The following is a 21,217-nucleotide window of genomic DNA, read 5'->3' as shown; positions in this document are numbered from 1 at the left end:
CCCTCATATCATCTTCAGTTTGTAGGTAAGTTCTTAATTCCTTTCATAAATGTATAGAAACATATTTTCCATCAGTCAATAATAAATCCATCTGAATTCAAAAGCACATGTGAAGCTGCAAAACAAATTTATTTATTTATTTATTTTTTTTTTACCATATTTCGGCAAACAGGATTCAACATGATCTCAAGTTGTTACAAATATACAAACTTATAAAAAGAAAGCATGTGAAGCAAACAAGCTAAACTGTAAACAAACAAATGTAGAAAAATAGTCAAGCTATTTTGATGGCTTGATTATCAAAATAGCTTGATAGATGGCAAAGTGCAGTAAAATGATTATAATTCCTAGTTTATGTTTGTCTTCAAAGGGGCAGTATTATGTATTTTCCAAGCACAATGTGCCATTTTATAGCAAAACCAAATAACCGTTACCTTGAGTTGTTATATATATATATATATATATATATATAGATACATCAAATATGACTTAAAAGACACGGTCTTCAGCATGTCATGTTTCTCTGTTAAGACGTTATCATTTTTACCAGAGTTGCTCTGAGAAGCAGCAGCTTGTATAATGAGCTCAGCTGACTAATTACTGCTCCTGCTAGTTTGAAGGAACTGAGTGAGTGAGTTGAGGTGGAGGCTCAGCTTGGAGACTGCAGCTCTGAGGAGGACCTTTGTGGACAAGGCAGCGCTCTGTGAGACCAAGCGTTTAGGCGCCTCAGAATCCTTGCCACAGTAGATTAAAAGATTACTCAAACATGCATGAAAGAATCAAGGCAACACTCCAGGTATGTTTTTGATGAGAGTATAACATTATAACATGATGTAAAGCTCAAAAAAGACAATTTTACATAATACTGCCCTTTTAAGAAAAAGCTTTGAATATTGAAATGGCATCAAGACATTGATTAAAGAATTCATATAAAACATATTTGCCCTTCAAGCAGAAAACTTTCCTATTTTACCATTATTCACCAGGAAAAAAAACAACAAAAATAAACAAAGTTCTTCAAAGGGTTCTTCATCATCCACTTTCTCAGCTCCATCTTTAAACTTAATTACTTTCCTTCTACTTGACTACTTTGTCATCTTATCTGTGGTGCAGGAACCTATACGCAGTGCAGTCCATTTTATACTCATATTAATACACAATAAGCTGGGTGGATGCAGTTAAAACTGCAACAGTGGTGGAAAAGTGAAGGCATTAGTGAGAGTAACAGCAGAGTTCAGTCATTAAACTCTCCAAGTGGGCGAGCAAGGCAGCTATTCAGCATCATCAGTCAAAGTGAACCTGCAATAAAAATAGGCTTTTAATGAAAAGCAAAAAAGACCAAACATCTTACCGCATCCAATGGATTAGACAAAATACGATCTACAATCATCTACCACCAAGTCTAACCTCAATTCTTTATGAACAAAACATCTAGGCTACAACATAAAGTAAGATCTTAATATTTTCATAAAAATAAAAGAAAGAGATGCAGCTTTTATATGATTTTATACAGAACACAACAGAGTTTGGGTTTCATTCAACATGTTCTGCTCACCAGTCAGTGATTCCAGACTTCAGGTCAATCTGGCCCAACTCAATCTGCACCTAATGGAAAAGATCAGCAACTGTAAGGGGTGAATCTTCATATGTTTAATTATTTTCAGTGTGATATTTAGAATAAGTCATGAGCCAGGCTGCATCTTGAACATTCTCCCAGTTTTTATTTTTATATATATTTATCTGTAGACTCTTGATCTTAGGTTGTCTGCAGTCAGGGTGACAATAGTGATAAAGCTGTGTGTGGGTGCAGTTTCACACTGACCTGTCCAATAACATCCCGGCTCCTGAAGGAGGCAGAGTTGTTCTTCACTGACACACTCAGGCGCCTGAATCTGGCCTCGTTTTCAGGCAGATCATACTCAAACCTTAAAAAATATTTTAAAAACTTGAAAAAACAGTTAAGAAATAATAACAGATTCAAACATAAATAAATAAAAAGCTTTTACTTTTCATTGTACTCCGGGTTGAGGTCTCTTTTCTTCACTGCTGTCTTTTTCTTAGTGGCTTTACTTTTGTCGGGCAGCAGCATGAGGGAGACGTAGCTATCGACAGCATCCTTACTTTGGGACAACAGACCTCTGTGTACAAAGAAACAACAAACAGAACCCTTATTTATCCAAACCTCACTATTGAGGCAAGTTTACTGATAACCTAGCCACCCAGTTTTAATAAATGTATATTAAGGATTTTTTTTTAGATTTTAATTTTTAATATTTTTGGCTTTTAAATGAAGATGCTTTTAATTTCTATTAAGAATGTAACTGGATGATTTTGAGTGGCTGTTTTATATAGTAAGAAAAAATGTGTCTTTCATTATGTTATTCATTTCTTTTGTCCACATTCTCATTTGCAAACTGAGGCTGCCTGACTGAAATCATTAAGATCTGTAATTTTTTTTAGTAAAAGCCATGTTGCTTAACTCTTTTAAAAACTGGCCTGTGCATAAAAAAATTATTAAAAAGCATCGTAACTGTAAGTGTTTCACCACACACCTGCAGGCATGGACGATCACAACGAGCTTTTTCTCCTTTGAGGTGTATGACAGAGACAACTTCACCTGGCCATTTCCAGGTGCAGGAGCAGCACAGGGCAGAGTCCCTGAACCAATCATTTCCACCATCTTGGAGCTCAGAATCTGTTAGAAACAGAATGAGACTATCAGTAGTAGTCATCATATCTAAAAGCATTAAGATGAAGCATGCCTATATAAGTTTTTATATGTCATCACCTTGAGTTCAGCCCTCAGCAGAATCTGACTGTCAGGTAAGGCTCCATCCAAATGAAACCACTGATCCAGGACCAGCTGTGGTGCCGCGAGGAGCTCTTTGACTGTGATCACCAGCGATCCCATTGGCTGGTCCCAGCCACTGGACAACTACAATGTAGTGAGAGGGATAGTTAGTTTCAGCTGAATGTAAGCCTATTTACTACACAACACCATTCAAAAACCGTCTCGCCTTAGCCACAAGCATCTGACGCTTAGGGTCATGGATGATGAAGTAGAAAGATTCGTTCCACTTAGGACTGGCGCTCCGGTCACACAGCTGAGGAATGATGACAAACACATTACTGGATAAATATGTATCATTCCAAGCAGAGAGAGTAGGAGGTATTAGGAGTCTCACTTTAGTTTTGTAGGTTGTTTCACCCACAACAAGCTCAACTCCTGCTTTGGGTTCTTTTCCACTCTTCTTAAACTGCATCAGAAAGATGGATTGATATGTTTTACATTAAATCATGTCTATCTAGCAGTGATGATAAAAAACAACAACCGCCGACTCACTGGAAGTGAGTGTGCCGCCTCTATGTAGACAAAGAGCAGAGCCGCCGAGGGAACAGCTTTGTTCTGATATGATTGCAGGGTTTGAAGCTGCAGCACCTGTAGACATAAACCACAGAGATTCATTTATGTTGTTGGCCTGGTTCTTCAACACTAATCTCTAAAAAGCCATTCCTGAGGGCCGACCTGTTCTAGTCTTGCTGGGTTTGACACAGTAGGAACCCATTCCAGAATCAGGTGGACTCGTCCAGATTTCACATCTTTCAGAGTGAACCACTGCAGCAGAGAGATTCAGAGACAAACAGGCCAACCAACACCCTTCATTAAACAATGTAACAACACAAAGTTCAGAAGTCATAAGATGAGACTCTGGATCATGAGTTACTGACTAACCTGATCTGTGTACTGTGATCTGATGACATCATTCAGCTTCACAGTGAATCTGTAAACATATGATTAACAAGATTTTACACTGTCGTAATATATCTCACATATTTAGCAAAGCTACAACCATTAACTTCAATGTATTTTATATTATATTTTATGTGATAGAACACAAAGTGATTCGTAACTATGAAGTAAAAGAGAAAATGATACATCTTTTTCTACTTTACAAATAAAAATCTAAAACTTGTGGTGTGCATTTGCATTCATCTCTCCTGAATCCATAGTTTGTAGAACCACAGGGCAATTCTGGAAGAAAAGTTGCTGCAAAATACTTGACACCCTGTCAATACTTGACACTGTTATAATGAGCCTCCTGGCTGTTTATCCCATCAGGTTAGGAGGACAGTCATGTCTTGGTAGCACTGCAGTTGTGCCACTCTTTCAATTTTTCTAATGATGGATTGAACAGTGCTCCGCCTGGGATGTTGTAATTAAGCTAAAGTTCTGCACAACTTCCTCTCTTCAGTTAAGCACTACTTTGTATTGGTCTATCACAAAATAGAAGATTGATGTTGTAACAATGTAAGTGCACAATATGGAGAAGTGCAACAGATATGGATACGTTTGGTCATTTCTCTCTATATTGTAAAAAGCTCTGGCTTTTTTCCTCCTCTAGTAATTTATAAAAACTTTACATGCCACACACCTTCCTAAGAAGTCATCTGAATCCAAATCCTTATCAAATGCTTCGAACTTGATGTCCTGATCGCTGCGGCCACTCAAAACCACCTGTTTAAATAAGCAGAGATGCACATCTTCAAGAAAAACAACAAAAGAGGAAACAAAAGTTGCAATACTTGAATTACAAAACTGCCCACCTCATACATTTCGTTCCATGTTGGGTTTAGATTCTCTTTGATGACATGACTTTTAAAAGCGATGTCACCGATATGGATTTTGACATAAGGATCACTTTTGCCCTTCACCATCCCCCCCATTAGGTTGTCTTTTGCCACGAGATTCTGGGCTTCCAGCAGGTGGATCCTCAGCACCCCCTATAGGGAGAAGATATAAATTATTAGAACCGGCACAATGTTGCCCATTACTAGCAACAAAAATCTGAAATTCATCTTAATTTAAGAGTGCATTACATGTCACTGACATAGGATGGTTACTCGACTGTTGCAAACAAATGAGTGGTTCATTCCTTGTTAAATGCTCGTGCTTATTTTATGTGAGTGGAGTTTTTACACGCTAACATCAAACAGCAATACCTGCACACTATAAGAAGACTGAAAACCAGCTCCAACAGATGCTACAGCAGGATATTTAAAAGGACAAATGAGCTTGGAGTTATTTAGGGACCGGGTTCAACAGGCTGAGACTCAGCAGCGTCTGTCCCTTTAACTATTCACCATCCAGTTCATCAAGCATCTTATGTGACATCACTGTTCACATACATTTGATTGGAACTCAGTCATTCTTTCTAAAATGTTCCTCATCTGTTACCGTGTGAAGGTTTCACAATTATAGTTTAATTCAGTTTCCTTATAGAGCACCAGTTCACAACACACTGCAACCTAAAGTATTTTAGAAAAATCCTGCTGTAAATTCATTAGGAAATTGGGCGGTGGGCCTTTTCATCGTACTAAATATTATATTTATAAATAGACAGTTAGAGAACCGTACAACTTTATTTATGTTCGCTAGACATGAATTCATCAAAATTTCTGGCAGCTTATGGAAGTTTGTGTTTTTGTTTAAAAGCATTGACATGCATCAAGTATTAGCTGTTGAAAGCTAATTCTGTCACTCCAATCTTTAGATAATCATCAAACCCACCTGTTTACCAAAGTCCTGACCCGGCACTGTGTGTGGTGGAAGACTTGGAGCCACTTTGGGGATTTCTGTGACCTTTGCTGGTGGTGCTGGATCAGTGGGAAGACCTGTAACTGTGGCCTGAGCCAGACCTCCTAAACCTGTCCTACACTCACAGATAAACACAAAAACACATAAGTTATTTCAGTCTGTTTTGCTTGTAGTTTATATTTCCCAAAATATTTGTGAGTCAAATTCAACTCACTCCTCAGTTTGAACTGGCTGTGGCTCCACGTCTCTGTCCACCTGAGAGTGTGACTCCATCGGCGGCTCTTCTGCATACGCTGGTTCCTCCACCAGCTGACAGAAACATGATTTCAGTTACAACAGCGTAAACGTTTAGGGCATAGTTACTGTTGCCTTTTCTGTGATGTGCCTTACTGCAGGAGAATGGGACGTGTCATGTGTGGATTCAGAGTGTGTAGGTTGGACTGCAACAGGAGAGCTGAAAACACATTGAACCATTGGAAAATATAAAAACCAATCTGCAGGAAAACTACATGAATGCTGAACTCTAAAATTCCTGACTTTCACTACGTTATAAAGTTCAGCAGTAACAGTTTAAACTTATTTATCCTTCAAAGCAAATATGAATAACTCACTCATTTATTGCCAAGTTTGGGCTTTTTTTCTCTTCAGCTGGTTTGCATATCTTTTCAGTGGGAACGGGGGCATCCTCTTCTTTTGAAGTAGCGGCAGATGTCTGAGGAACTTTTGTCAACCGTGTGGCAAGGATCTGCCAACAACAAATATCCACTTGGTCGCTACTATGCGAGCTGATTGGAGCAAATCTAGGCGTGTAAACGTTGTCATACCTTCAGCTCAGCCCTGAGGAGGACTTCACTTTCAGGTAAAGCTCCATCCAGATGCATCCACTGGTCCAGGACCAGCTGAGGTTCAGAGAGCAGCTGCCTCACAGGGAGCACCAGTGATCCCATTGGCTGGTCCCATGCACTGGATAACTTTAGATAACAGCACACATCAGCAACACAACTTAGATCTTTGACCATTCACTTGACAGTGGGAGAAACCTTATTAGTGTTTTGAAACATTTAATTCATCCACCTTCACTATGAGCATCTCTTGGTGGGGGTCATGAACCGAGAAGTGGAACGCCTCACTCCACTGCGGTGATCTGGAGCGTTTGCAGACCTTCAGACAGAAAAGTATAGATGAAAGCAGAGAGTTGAATAAAATACCCCATAAACTCATCGTTCTCAAAATCTATTTGAAATTTTATTCTAATTGTACCTAACTCCTATCAAGTCTGGTACTATTTTTGTAAAGCAACTTACTTTTATAAGTTGAAAAATATAGGCTTTTATTAAGCAATTGCTTACCATTACTAACCCCTACCCTATTTCTGACAGACATTAATGAAATGTACTCCGGTTGCTAAGACTGATTAACACGCAGCACAGAAATTCATGTCATAGAACATTGTGGATTATTCCATGAGTTTGTTGTTTCATACCTTGGTTCTGTGAGTTGTGTTCCCAAATGTGAGCTCAGCTCCAGCTTTGGGCTCCTTACCGCTCTTCTTAAGCTGCAACACACATCCCAATACGAGAAGAGCTTGTATTCCCTCTCAGTAATTATGGCTTCGGATTGAACACAAAAACCTCAAAACTGTTCCTTAATCAGTAGTTCCTACTAAGAAGTTCTTTATGACTCACAGGCAGCGAGTGTGCTCTGTCCATGTAAACAAAAAGCAGAGCTGCAGCGGGAACAGCCTTGTTCTGGTAAGACTGGAGAGACTGCAGCTGCATCACCTGAAATCAAATAGAAATGCGTCACAGTGACTCAGCACCCAGGACAAAATACAATAACAAAATCATTTTAAGCTTTCCTTTGAAGCCTGACCAGTCGTGTGTCTTGACCAAAGCATAAAAGAGAAGAGTGTGAAGCAGGCTCCTTGGCAGACGGAGCAGTTTTGAATTCATCAGAATATGAAGGAATTACAATCTTATCCTCGTTTAGGCATGAAATCTTATGTCCCTCTCCTTTATTCAATGTTTTACTAAAACCCCAAATTATGCATCAAGGCATGTGCTGTCAGTTAATGTTTGCAAAAATAGCAAAAAATTTTATTTGACAGATTAAATGAAGAGGAAAGAAACATTTTCAGTATTTAACTTGTTAAATATTAATCGGAGCTGATTTGTAGTCCACTGACTAGTGAAGCTGTATTCAAATGAACTAAAAAAAAATCATTAAATAGAATTATAATAATAGTAAAAGAAATTTAATAAATAAATATTATATTAACCTGTTCAAGATTGTCATTACAGGACACTGTTGGGACCCACTCCAGAATGAGACGAACACGACCGGACTTCACATCATTCAGGGTGTACCACTGAAACAGAATTATTTATTTACAGGCATCATTTATTTGCATCCGTAAATGCAACCAGGAGGTTTTATTAACACTGTACAAAGAAGAAAAACACCAACCTGATCTATGAACTGAGAGCGGATGATGTCCGAAACACTTATTTTGAACCTGTTGAGAATGAAAAACATAATGTATAATATGATAACATAAATAAACACATATAATATAAAAACAAAATAGAGCCATCTTCTTAATAACATAAAATAAGAGAGGTTATTCACACTAAGACTGCACAATATCAGATATATGTCATATGCCATTATATATAGATATATTATATGCCATCTATTCCATTGTCTGTTAGCTTTATCATCTTAACCACTACAATACACATTCAATGTACTGAATGACTACACTCAGAGGTCATCAGATTAGCAGAAAATATTATCAATGAATGCATCAAAGTAGTTTTTTGCGTTTATGATACTGCGATGATGATTATTAATCGACATGTTGTGCAATTCTATTTCAATTGTAACTTCTTTCAAGCAAACCAGGAAATGTTAGTCTGTAAATAGAAGAAAATAATCCTATATTCTAATAAGACATCACCCTCTAAGTTCTGTTATTATTTTATTTTAAATTTTCATCTTCAACATGTTTTATGGTTTTAATATTATTTTCTGTGGAGAAGTAACTTTCAGTAAACATACATTTACTGTCAGCCTCACCTGCCCAAGAAGTCATCTTTGTCCATATCCTTATCAAACATTTCCACCTGCACCTCCTGCCCTGACTGAGGCCTCAGCACCACCTGAGGACACACACAGCAGTTTGAGTGAGTGTGTGAGAGTCATTATAAAGTCAAAACATGCACTGCTGTTTAAGACAAACCTCATAGAGCTCATTCCAGACTGGGTTGAGATTCTCCTTCACCACAGCGCTTTTAAACATGACCTCACCAACGCTGATCTTGGCGTAGGGATCACTTTTGCCCTTCTTCAGACCACCCATGATGTTATCTTTAGCAACCAGACTCTGAGCCTCCAACAGGATGAGTCTCAGGAGTCCCTGTATGGATGACATGCATTGTTGTGTATTGATTTATATTCTATTAAAGCTTGTTGTGTCGTTTGTCTTTAATGCAATAATACAATTCTATTGATCTCTACTTATATACGTTACCTCACTGGCAAAGGTGAGGTCTGGGGATGTGTGAGGGGGTTGTGCTACAGCCGGGCTCGGTGACTCTTCCACTTTATCTTTCTTCACATCAGCTGCAGTTTCCTTTACTTCATGAACCTCCTCATCCAAAGGCACTGAGGGAACAATAGTTTCCACAGGAGGAGTGTCCACTGAAGCTGACCTAAATAACAAAGAAGCAGCAAAATTGAATCAACTTCCAGAGGTACTTAAGTGAAATAAGTGAGAATAAACTCTTCTGAATTATTTTACCTGAGGATTGTGTCTGTCTCTGGCCTGTGTTTTGCTGGAGTAGGGTCTGATACTACAGAGACTTTAGTCTTTTCAGTAGCAACAGGACACTTGGTAGGAACCAAAATCTGTAATTAGGTTCAGAAAAAATAATTTGCTAATTAGATTTACTGGAGCCCCAAAAGAAAATCAAACATTTCTTAACCGAAGAAGCAAGAGCTCATAAAGGTCCTTTAGAAGCCTGAGAAATTATTTTCTCAACCCTGCTATACTGTTTAATATTATGTCATGTAAGCTGAAAAACACACATTTAATAGTTCTAAACATGAAGAAATTAAATGCATCTTGGGAAACATCAAGTTTTATCACCTATTTGAACTATGCATGCATGTTGCTATTAATGAAACCAGTGGATTAAGTTAAGCATTCACTATGCTGTTTGTGTTGTGCAGTATGTCAGGATTGGGTAAGAACAAACAATTTAGACAAAACAAATTCAGACTAAACTACCTTGAGTTCAGTTCTTAAGAGGATTTGACTCTCAGGTGAGGCTCCATCCAAATGGAACCACTGATCCAAGACCAGGTCTGGTTCAGCTAACAACTCTCTGACAGGGACAATCAGAGAGCCAATAGGCAGGGTCCAGCTGTGAGAGAGCTAAAAGAAGACAATTCATAATGTCCCATGTTAGCTTAGAAGTATTAATCCATAAGAAAACTCTCTGTTAAGCTGTGTGTCTCACTTCTCACCTTAAGAATAAGAATTTCCTGTCTTGGATCACGAACAGGGAAGCAGAACGCTTCATTCCATTTAGGTGAGGTTGTACGATCACACACCTTCAGAGATGGAAGAAATGACCAACAAATGAAGCAATGAGCCAAACCAACCAACCAACCAACCAACCAAGCCAAAATAGCAATACATGATGGGGGTTTTTGATCTTACTGTAGTTTTACGTGACATTTCTCCAAGACTTAACTCTACTCCTACTTTTGGATCCTTTCCACTTTTCTTCACCTAAAGACAGAGAAAAATAATATATTTTTTATGATAGTTCCTAAGCCAACTGCCCATTTAACCCATTATTCACCAAAACATTGCTAAGTGACTCACTGGTAATCCATCTGCTTGTTCGACATACACAAACAGGAGACCGGCTGAAGGAATTGTCTTGTTCTGGTAGGATTGTCTGGAGTAGAAGTGAAGGATCTGAAGCCACAGAAAATATTAGTATAAGTATTATTATTATTATTATTATTATTTTTAAAGAAAAGCTTGCAATGAAGTGATTTTTAACTGAGAACTGAGAACATACTAACCTGGTCCAACCCATCTGGTTCTGAAGAAGTTGGAACCCATTCCAAGACCAGGTGAACTCGACCAGTCTTCACATCACTGAGAGTGAACCACTGACGAACAGAGACAAAACACCTCAATATGGGAACAAATGGGTGTGTTCGGAACAAACTCCTTCATGTGGACATGTAAGAAATTACATGCTTTATTTTTCACTAAAGTACATAATAAATCTGGAGATCAGAATACTGATGAAATATCGTTTCATTTCAGCTTTTTAATTTCCAACAAAACTCCCACCTGGTCCATGTACTGAGAGTTAGTGATATCTTTCAGACATATCTTCAGCCTGCAAATCATAAAATTAATTATTAAAAAAGGGATCATTTAAAATGTAATTAGAAAACAATATCACTGAAAGATGCAAAGCTACCTTCCCATGAAGTCATCTTTCATATCCATGTCTTTGTCAAACACCTCCACATGCAGCTCCTGACCAGGGAGCTGGGTCAGAACAACCTACACAGAAAAAAGTCATAATGCTTTCAACATAAAAATTATTGCTTCATGTTCATTTTTAAATGAACAATAATTGGCAATCAGTCTCCTGTGACTGAACATAACTGTTGAGTTAGGTGGAGCACATTTCACAACACTAAGCCTGGAACCTGTAAAGCTAATGAAACATTATGTGTTGTTCTTCTGTATATATATATACATGTCTATCATTTTCAAGTACTGGATTGAGACACATGGAACAAAAAATCCTAATCAGTACAACTTTAGTTAACAGACATTTACCTCATACATCTCATTCCAGGTTGGGTTCAGATTGCCTTTTATAACTTGACTTGTGAATGTTTCGCCTCCGATGTTGAGCTTCACATATGGGTCACTCTTGCCTTTCACCATTCCACCCATCAGGTTATCTTTGGGAACAAGATTCTGCCCTGCCAGTAGGTGAATTCGAAGCAGCCCCTGAATACAAACACGACATAAGCTATTTTGTTTGCTTGGGAAATGATATTCAATTGCATTGCTTTTCATTACCTCAGTAGCAAAGCTGGGATGAGGGGAGGACTGCTGGGCCAATTGTTTCGAAAGTCCAGCTGCCAAATTAGAAGAGACCTCAGCTGAAATACGATCCTCATCCAACCACAAGACCTGTGTTGCGCAGGAACAAAAGTGTAAAACAGGGAGATAGCCCAAAATGTCAAGAGTGAGTTTGACATTTTGTAGAATATAGAGCAGAACAAACAACAATCATCCCAACTACTCACCCTGAGAACTGCGTTGATGTAGATGCGACCAACAGATTCAGCGTTTTCCAACTGGAACCACTGGTCTAGAGAAAGATGGGAAGTTTCCAGTACACGGGACAGAGGGATGGTCAAACTGCCCAACGTCTGCACGCGGTCAGCATCCTTCACCTGATAAGAGAAGACCACATTATGATAATGACCAATTCACGGATATTAGATTGCATTTGCTTCATATCCAATTTTTTTAAACATTTATTTAACAACCTTTATTTTGCCTGGAAATTCCTATTGAGATTAAAATGTTCTTTTACAAGAGAATCCTGACCAAGAATGGCAGCAGCGCACAGATTTTACAAAACATTCGCAACAAAATAAAATGACTATTACCTGAACATTTATGTTCTCAGCCCGAGGATCTTGGATAAAGAAAGTGAAAGCTTCCTCCCACTCTGGGTTGACGGTGGTGTAGCAAATCTAAAAGAACACAAAAACATAAAAAACTATATTTACCATGCAGAAAAAAGATCCCATCTATAGTAGTTCAGTTAGTTATTGCAGCAATTTCACCTTGCTGTCTCTGGTGGTTCCCTGCACAGATATCTGCACCATGGGATTGGGCTCCTTATTTCCCTTCTTCATCTAAAGTTTTAGCAAAAATAAGAACACAGTAAGATACATAAAGACATTTTGAGCAAGAGCACAGCAACAAAGAAACAAATCCCACTAAATTAAAATATCTTCAGTAAGTTGATATATTTCATAAACTGAAATCAAAAGTGATGTGGAAACATTACAAATAGAATTTTGATTTCTGGTCATTTTGATATTTATAGGAAGCATCTAATAAAAACACTAATTTAGTTTATCAGTAAATTAAGAATATTACACTGAGATTTTCAGAGCAGAAATGTGATATTATGCCCTCATCAATCATGGGGGAAGAGAGTTGACTTGACATTTATCCAGTAGACAGATCGTCACTATCACTTGTCAAGAGGAAGATGATAAAGATAAAGATGAGCTGAAGGATAGAGCAACTTACTTGCACAAAAAGTATGAGAAAATATTTTGTGCAGAATATGAACATATCTTGCAGCAGACCCAGATTTTTTCATTAAAAACCCTTTTTATTTGTCTAATATGATCTGTTACTGAGAAACAGATTTTTTGTGTTTGCATTTTCATTGTCAAACAAATGAAAATAATCAGTTTATGTGCTTTAATGGCATTGTTGGAAAAACATTTTTCTCAGTGATGTGGGCATGCCTCTGGTTTTGTGTGTTTTTGAGGCTGCCATAGTAACAGAAACGAGTTATTCTCCATGGTAAAAAAAGGAAGTGAGCTTAACAACAACACCCCCCCCCCACACACACAGGCAACGATTAAACGTGACTCTCATAGCTGTTCCCTTTGCTGTTAGATAAGCCACCACATATTAACATGAACTCAAATAGTGTGTGCAGCAGTGTTAACCTATGTAAGGTGCATTTTTCCACAGCAAAACAGAGACCAACACAACAAAGACGTGGAATGTAAGACAGATGGCAGCTCCAGTTCTGCCCCAGCTTAACCACACAGGAAGCAGCTCTGAGCGACGCACGTATGTGGGCAGAGAGGGCAGAGATATTTGACTCACGGGAAGTGCCTCAGCTTTGTCGAGATACACAACCAAGATAGCTGAAGAGGGAGGGTTGGAGTTCTTGCTGGTGACGCTTTCATTCCTTTTTAGGACCTGGGTGAATTTCACAAACATTTTTTGAATTGTTGAGACTCCGAGAAGAAAAATACAGGCTGGAACAGATGATTCATTTCTGCATTTTTGTTTAAATAAAAAGGCTCCAACCTGCTCAAGTTGTTCAGTGTTAGGCTGCAAGGCCAACCACTCTAGCTTGAAATGAACGCGTCCGGATGGAGTGTCTTTCAAAGTGAACCACTAGAAACAGGAGTGCACTCACATGTTTGCATTCTGATGATTGTCTATAAAATAGTTATAAAGGCTTATCACTTACGTCATCAACCGCTGTGGACTTTTTCACAATACCCAGATCTAATTTGGTCCTGCAGAAAAATAATATAAATAATAATAACATAATACAGCTAACAATTCATTACAGCTAATAAGAGCCAAGCTATTATTTAGGGCTTTTTTTCCCCTACTGTTTGCAATTGGTGACAAATGAATGGAGAAAAGTGAGCATGACAGATTTAACAATGCAAAACAAAGACATGAATTATCTGCGTGTACCTTCCCAAGAAATCATCCTTGTCTGTGTCTTTGTCATAAACCTCCACCTCCAGCTCTTGACCCGGCACTTCATGGACAATAACCTTACATACAACACACACATAATGGCATGAGGACTGACAGAGGGATTTGCTTGGGAGCTGTCGGTGTGACATATGAATGAAAAATGAACATTTTCAACACAGAACGAGTCCAAGTGAAATGAAGTTCTATAAACTGATGAAGTATTGAAAATAGTTGTGGTCAGACGTTTGCCATACATTCCTTACAGGCATGGACATCAAATGACTGACTTTTGAGAGTAGTCCATAAGATTTGAACAGCTTTGTGAAAGCAATTCAAGTTGCAGAAGAAGAAAAGAAGTGCTTGCTTTGCTTGACTAAAACTTAAAGCGGCCCACATGAATCAAATCAAAATTAAATCAAATTTTATTTGTATAGCATATTTCAGCAGCAAGGCATTTCGACGTGCACAGATATGACGTATCTGTGTTTGATGCATCATATCAATTTATGTGTTTTAATGGCATTTATGAAAAACATTTTTCTCAGTGATATCCTATTTTATCACTTGATGACACAAAGTCATCAAGTGGGGGGTTCTTGCTTTTGCATCCATAAAAGGTTTACTGGTTACACTCCTACTGTGTTACATGGAACGAAATGCCTATTGGTATTTTTATTCACAGTCACGCAGTTTAAAACGATGTAAGCAGCCTTTCAACGGGCTTCTGGCACGAGGCTCCGTACACGTCTTTCACAGAATTTCGCTCTGGGACTCCGTCGTCCCTCGCGGACTTTTGTGCAATTGCAACATAGAATCAACAATCAAAACATGACATTAAGCCAAGTTCCATCATAAAATTTGCGAGTTCCATCCTCAAATCTGTCTCTAAGAGGATTAGAGACAGATTTGATGGCCAGATTAGACATTTTTTGGACAATTTAGCCACAATGACCCAAAGAATGACAGGAGGATTAAGCAGAGGGTTTTAAAAGCTAAACCATGCTAGTTGTCAAGCATGGTGGCGGTAGCATCATGGTGGTGGTCTGTTTCATAGTTATTTGTTGAAAGAGCTGTATCTCTTCAATTAGCCGAGCCATAAAATCCTGCTCTCTCTCTCCGGAGAGGAAAGCCACTTCCAAATTCTTCAATTTCATCTCAAATCAACAGCTATATGATCTCAATCAAGTCAGAACAGATTTTGGAATAAAGCAGGAATTAACCTCCAGAATGATCCCAAACACAATCTTGTGCTGCTGAAGGGGTATTGCATAAATCTGAAATGTCTCAAAAACGTGTCCTTTTTCTCACCTCATACATCTCTCCCCATTTGGGGCAATCTGTGTTATCGATGTGTTTGGAGGTAAAGGTCTGAGGCCCCACCCTTAATATGGCGTATGGGTCAGATAACCCCGCCATGACCCCTTTCACGTAGTTGTCTTTGGCAACAAGATTCTGTGCCTCCAGCAGGTGGATGCGCACCACACCCTGAGAATGAAAACAAGAGCAAAATAATATTTTTATCCTGGGATGTGAACTAATGTAAAACATGCAGGAAGCGAAGCTTTACCCTGGGTAGCGGACAGCGTAGTTGAGCCACATGTAAACCCGGGACGAGTGGGACAACAAGGCGATTGGGCAGCACCAAGAACGAAGCAATGGCGTCCATAATCATGCTGTCTGACATAACACTGTAACAGATTACAGTTGGATATTTCATTAGCAGAAGAAAAAGGAGAAATGCTTCAAATGTTAAAATGTTTCTTAACATTTTGCTCAGCAATAGGGATTTTACTCCCTATTGCTGAGTAAAATCCAAAAAGGTCTTTCTTAGCATGACTTACTTTAGTCCAGGAATGTCCAATAAATTGGTCAATCCAGTCCAATTGATGTCCAGTTTCTGGGAAGAAATGAGAATGCTGAGCAAAGCGTAAGTCAATCAGATCTGACAGAGAATCAATAGCAAGATAAAGCTTTGAGGCTACACAGGGACACATGATAGTCGCATCAAAATGAGTTTATTGAGCAGCATGAAAAGGACAAATAGAGGTGACTTTAAATAGACCTACAGGCCGACGGATGAAAAACATGGTGACGGCTCCCACTATGGGCACATCTCCAATCAGAGGCTCCAGAATCACTCGCATCATCCCATGTAGCTAGTGGCAGAAAAACACAAAGGTTTAATTGGAAACCTTCAATTCCATGTTGTTTAATAGGCATGAATTTATTTTAAAGCTGGACAAAACGACCAACCTGAATTCCTTTGACTCCCGCCTTGCAAAAGTATCTTTTCACTTCGACGTTGATCTCCACATTTCCAACGTAACTGAGAAAAGGGGAACACTGGCATTAGTTACAACGAGCTGCCAGACACGAGAAGAAAGGAGAAGCAGTTACCTGATGTAGAGGTCTAGCAGGACTTGTCCTTTGTCGTTCTCCGTGTGTGCCTTGATGCCCACCACCTTCATGGCCTGGAGCAAACAGGGAGCGCAGATGTTTCATTAGTGAATAAAGTCAGGTCAGAGAATTTTACGGTGACTTGCAAAATCATTTATACGCCTTCAACTTTTTCACATTTTGTCACATTGCAACCACAAAGCCTTTTTTTTTTTTTTTTACTGGGACTTAACGCAGAAGACTCACACATGGTGTTTCACAAGTAAAAGTATAAAAATTGTTGCTTGCATCTTTATTCAGCCAATGCCTTGTATTGTACAAAAAAAAAAAAACCTTCTGCTTGAATTACGGATGCAAGGATTTGCTGTTTGTCTGTACCAGCATTGATTATGTAGAGACTGGATCCATTGGCCATTCTTCACATCCAAAGTAGCTCAAGCTCAGTCACGTAAGAAGGAGAGCATCTGTAAACATCGATTTTCAAGCTTTGGCGCAAATGGATTAAATAACTGTGTGCTTGTTTAGGGTCACAGTCCACTCTGGCTCTATTCATTTTCCTATCTACTCCATCTAGCTTTCCGGTTTCTGAAGAAGAACAGCACCCCCACAGCATGATGCTGCCAATTATCATATTTCACTGTGTGATTAATGTATTCAGGGTTTTGTGAAGTGTTTAGTTACTCGTCTCATCTGAACTGATCACTTTCTTCAGTGCTTGCTCTCTCCTCTACATGGTTTGTGTCAAACAGAACCCCATTTGACTGTTTTTCCAACAACTCATAGTTGCCTGTCAACAAATGATCCAACCTGAGCTGTTGGATAACTCACAAGCTGCCCTGGGCTTCTTTACTGTTGATTCAAAGTCCTATGGATACTTTTGCAGGACCCTCTATACTCTTGATGCAATCACCTTGTCTCCCATGTCCACTTTGGTGAAGCTGAGCGTCTGGAGGTGAGCGCTTGAAGCTCGGATGGACGGAGCGATTGTTTCCATCAGCAGCTTCTCGAGGTACTGGCCCACAAACGGCCACACCTGCTGCAGTACCTGGACAGGAAATTGAGCACATGGTAGAAATGGGATTTTCATGTGAAAATCCGCCATACATATCCTCCGACTGCTGTCTCTGTTGTGATAAGTGAGCTTTGGGGTTTGGCTATCTAATAACAAAACTATTTGACAAATGCTTCAGTGGCCACAAGCAATAATAGAAGAATGATGGCGGCAACTATCAAGCGTAGAGCCTTCCCAACTGTTAACCCACTTATGACATGCAGTTCCTACATGGATGTAGGAACACGTTTTAATATTAACAGTAAATGCCCTGCAGGCAGCAGATTTACAAAGTTGTTAAAAGTTTTGTCAGTTTTGTTCAGTTCCTCCAAGGAAAGAATCAAAAGGCAGAGGCAGTGTTTGGCTTTATGCCCCTGTGGCTCTGGAAAAAAATGCAGATGGTTATAGTCTGGCATAAGAAGGGAGTGAGTCATCAGCAGCCGACTCCTGTGGAGGACAAAGAGAATCTGCTGACCAGTCCTCAAATAAGCAGTCTCAAACCAGAGCTTTGTCTGTTGTGAGACACTCAGATCCCGTGGTTCATTTAGCTGGAAAAAATGTTATTTTTCCAATGTGCATACAAGTGGCCTTAGTTTCTCTGGGCCGAAAGCACAAAGGGGCTGCAGCTTTTCTTTTTTTAGTTTCAAGGGGAATGAAACACTCCTCCCCCTTCCCGTCAGCCTGGTTGGCTGCAATGAAATGGAAAAGTTGAGAGGGCTGCTTGGAGCAGGGCCTGCTCTCTGCAGTACAGTACCTACACTAGGGTTGTGGCCTTCACAGGGACATGGCAGCAGCAGCAGGAGCTCTGCTACCGTTTGTCAGCCAGCACCATCTAATAACCCTCCACATGCTGTCAACTTTCAATCAGCGGGGGCAGCTGGTTCACTGGATAGACAAACGTGCTTGTTGAACTTGAAAAACGGACCTAAGGTCCCACTTTAAAAATAAGAAGTAAAGCAGATCATGCATAATCTCACCTTGTTCAGCCATTCAACCTTCTCCACGTCTGGAAAGTTGACCTGAAAACAAAAACAATACAGAAACCTACTTTAATTTTCTAGAGCATAAAAAAACACATGCCAGGACGGGGAAACGATTCCGTAAGAGAGAATGTCAGGAAACCTCACCAGGTGCCCTCAGACACGCCTGAAAGCAAATTCTTTCAAAACAACATCAAGAATGTTGATACAACAGCTCCCAGCACAAATCTTACACTGAAAGACATGCATTATCTCTGATAAGAGACAGGAGGACTGTTTGGCCATTTTAAATGTATGTAATGTTTTTGCTATTAATATTTCATTGTGTTTTTGTTTTTAGAGGAATCTGAATTTATGATGTTAGTTGAGTAGAAATCAATCTAGAGAAGAACTTATTTAATACTTTAATGGAACGTGGCATGGTGCCTGGCTGTGCAAACAATCACGGAAATCACGAAAGGAACCCACAGCAACCTCATCTGGGTGTAGCACCGTGCTTTGAGTCAAGTCAGGCACATGTGGGTTCTGCATTATAGCTTTGCCTCCAAACACTTTGAAGCACAGCAAGTATAAATCTGCATCGCCTGCAGCAGAAATCTCCAAGACAAGTTCAAAATACAGCCGCGGAACGATTAAAGAGTTTAAAGATACCATCGAGTGCGGTTTGTTTTTCCTCTAAAAACGTGCACTGACATGAACAGCTCAGCTAGGTAATTAAATATGAAGTTCCACCATAGGATTTTACAAAACATTAGAACATTAAAAAACGTATTAAAGAATAGACTAATAATCCTGCTTTGTGTGTATTTTAGTTAATTACATCACAGGAGGCACAAGAATCATTCTGATAGGCTAACATTAGAAAACACTATGGCAGATGAATTTAGAGTTATTTTAATATTTATTCAGAATTGCCCGAGTCACATATGAGTTGCAAAGGTTTTCAGTTGTAGTGTTTCATAATTTCCATTAAGATCTTTGATAATGAAATCTGGTCATTAAAGCTTCCATGAGTTGTGTTGTTGCTGTTTTTCTAACATACAAATATTATGCAAAGCAAACAAAAACCTGTGCAGAAGGAATTTGATTAAAGATGTGGAAACAATTATTTTGCACATTGTTTGCATGCATTTATTTATTTAAAAAAGATAATTGATGGAAGATGTTATAAAAAATTTAGGATTTATGGTGTGACACGGTAGGCTATACAAAAGTCTCTGATTTGGTTATGTATCTAGAAAATCATCCTGTGATAATGATATCTTCAATGAAATCATATTAGAGTCTAGTTCTAGGTCGTATGCCTTCAAGCAGAGGTTACTCCAGGTCAAAGTGAGGGGGGGGGGGGGGGGATTTATTACTGTTGACAGCTTTTGCTATCTTGAGAGATTTTGATGTTGTTTCTTACCCACGCAGGGAGGTCTCTCCTGATTTTGGATGATTTCATGGACGTGTACTCCTCCTCGCTGTCCAACAACTGCATAGCCGACCTCAGACGCTCTTCCTTCGCCTCTCGAGCATGTTTCCATCCCGTGTATACCATCATGCCGCACACCAGCAGGCTGGTGCTGACTCGATAGTACCCGGCCAGATAGACGGGGAGCAAGGCGCTCAGACATTTCCCGAAGGTCCACAGCACAGCCACGGCGCTGATACCTTTGGGTTTGGTGGCTTCTGCTTCTCTCACGTTACTTAACGCTTTCTCCCCGGCGCCGCTTGCGCCCGGACCCTCTGCGCCCTTGGCTTCGGTCGACTCCGGCTTGTCGTCCTGCATTTTTTTTTTCCTGGTGTATTCCTATTAACCAGCTGAATGAGAAGTACTCGGGTTAGGACGGTGTAGGAACGAGCCTAATGGCTAAAGTTTCATCTCTACCGTCAGAGACCGTTGGAACAAACTGACGGCTGCACGTGAAACTTCAGATTCCGCTAAATCACTGCGGACATTAGTATAAGTACGTCAGAACATTAGCATTAAAACATGCTTATTATCGGTTTTATAACGCAGTTGTTCTGGATGAACACGAGACCAGAGAAAATACCAAGCTCCGTGCCTCACCCACGTCCCGTTAGCTGGATGAAAACACGCCCACAGCAACCCCCAAAAAAATGCATCATTGACTTCTTCTATGCTGCGTCACTCTGCCCACTTAAGGGGCACAAAGTAGAGTGTCATTTGAGGGCTCGGGGCCCCGCCACCAGTTCAGCTCAAGAGCCACTGTAGAGCCCTGCATAAGTATTCATAGCCCATTAATGTTTTGGCATGGTATATAAGAAATATAAATTTCATTGGGTTTCTTAGTGTCAGACCAAGAAAAATTGTGAATCATCATGAAAGTAAAATTTTAAAAGATTAGAAGATCTTTTAAAAGATTTGTACTTTTCATGTATTCAGCCCCCATTTAGGAGTACTTTAGAACTATCTTTTGTAGCAACTGTATTTGGTTACAAGTACAGTTAGTCTCTTATCATGTACAGGTAGTAGTTTAAAACTTCCCACAGAATCTCAGTTCAATTTAAGTTAGGTCATTGAGTGCCAGTCAAACCTATGACTATGTAATTGTAAGACATGAAAGTGTATGTTTTATGCAGGGAGATATGTTGTG

General features: G+C 39.4%; 1 protein-coding gene across 1 annotated transcript; it reads right to left on the bottom strand.

Annotated features, from left to right (window-relative positions):
- Nucleotides 1-110: 110 nt before the first annotated feature.
- Nucleotides 111-20,683, bottom strand: esyt1b (extended synaptotagmin-like protein 1b). Its single transcript, XM_044120963.1, has 52 exons — nt 20,023-20,683; nt 18,612-18,653; nt 17,494-17,628; nt 16,584-16,657; nt 16,440-16,512; nt 16,253-16,342; nt 16,028-16,083; nt 15,754-15,874; nt 15,495-15,671; nt 14,181-14,263; nt 13,945-13,993; nt 13,779-13,868; nt 13,572-13,667; nt 12,503-12,574; nt 12,323-12,409; nt 11,954-12,103; nt 11,724-11,837; nt 11,475-11,651; nt 11,107-11,192; nt 10,974-11,022; nt 10,697-10,786; nt 10,491-10,586; nt 10,323-10,394; nt 10,127-10,213; nt 9,888-10,034; nt 9,399-9,505; nt 9,129-9,309; nt 8,838-9,014; nt 8,675-8,757; nt 8,063-8,111; nt 7,875-7,964; nt 7,282-7,377; nt 7,080-7,151; nt 6,671-6,757; nt 6,421-6,567; nt 6,208-6,341; nt 5,987-6,050; nt 5,811-5,905; nt 5,570-5,711; nt 4,606-4,782; nt 4,434-4,516; nt 3,734-3,782; nt 3,527-3,616; nt 3,344-3,439; nt 3,186-3,257; nt 3,018-3,104; nt 2,789-2,935; nt 2,553-2,695; nt 2,007-2,138; nt 1,823-1,925; nt 1,556-1,605; nt 111-1,299 (listed from the first exon to the last, which is right to left on the bottom strand). The coding sequence occupies exons 1-52, from the start codon at nt 20,386-20,388 to the stop codon at nt 1,272-1,274; spliced, it is 5,460 nt and encodes a 1,819-aa protein (XP_043976898.1). The 5' UTR covers nt 20,389-20,683; the 3' UTR covers nt 111-1,271.
- Nucleotides 20,684-21,217: the final 534 nt, after the last annotated feature.

Source organism: Gambusia affinis, linkage group LG07 (genome assembly GCF_019740435.1).
Source record: "Gambusia affinis linkage group LG07, SWU_Gaff_1.0, whole genome shotgun sequence".
In the NCBI taxonomy this organism is placed as follows: domain Eukaryota; kingdom Metazoa; phylum Chordata; class Actinopteri; order Cyprinodontiformes; family Poeciliidae; genus Gambusia; species Gambusia affinis.
This window is presented reverse-complemented; position numbering and strand designations above follow the sequence as displayed.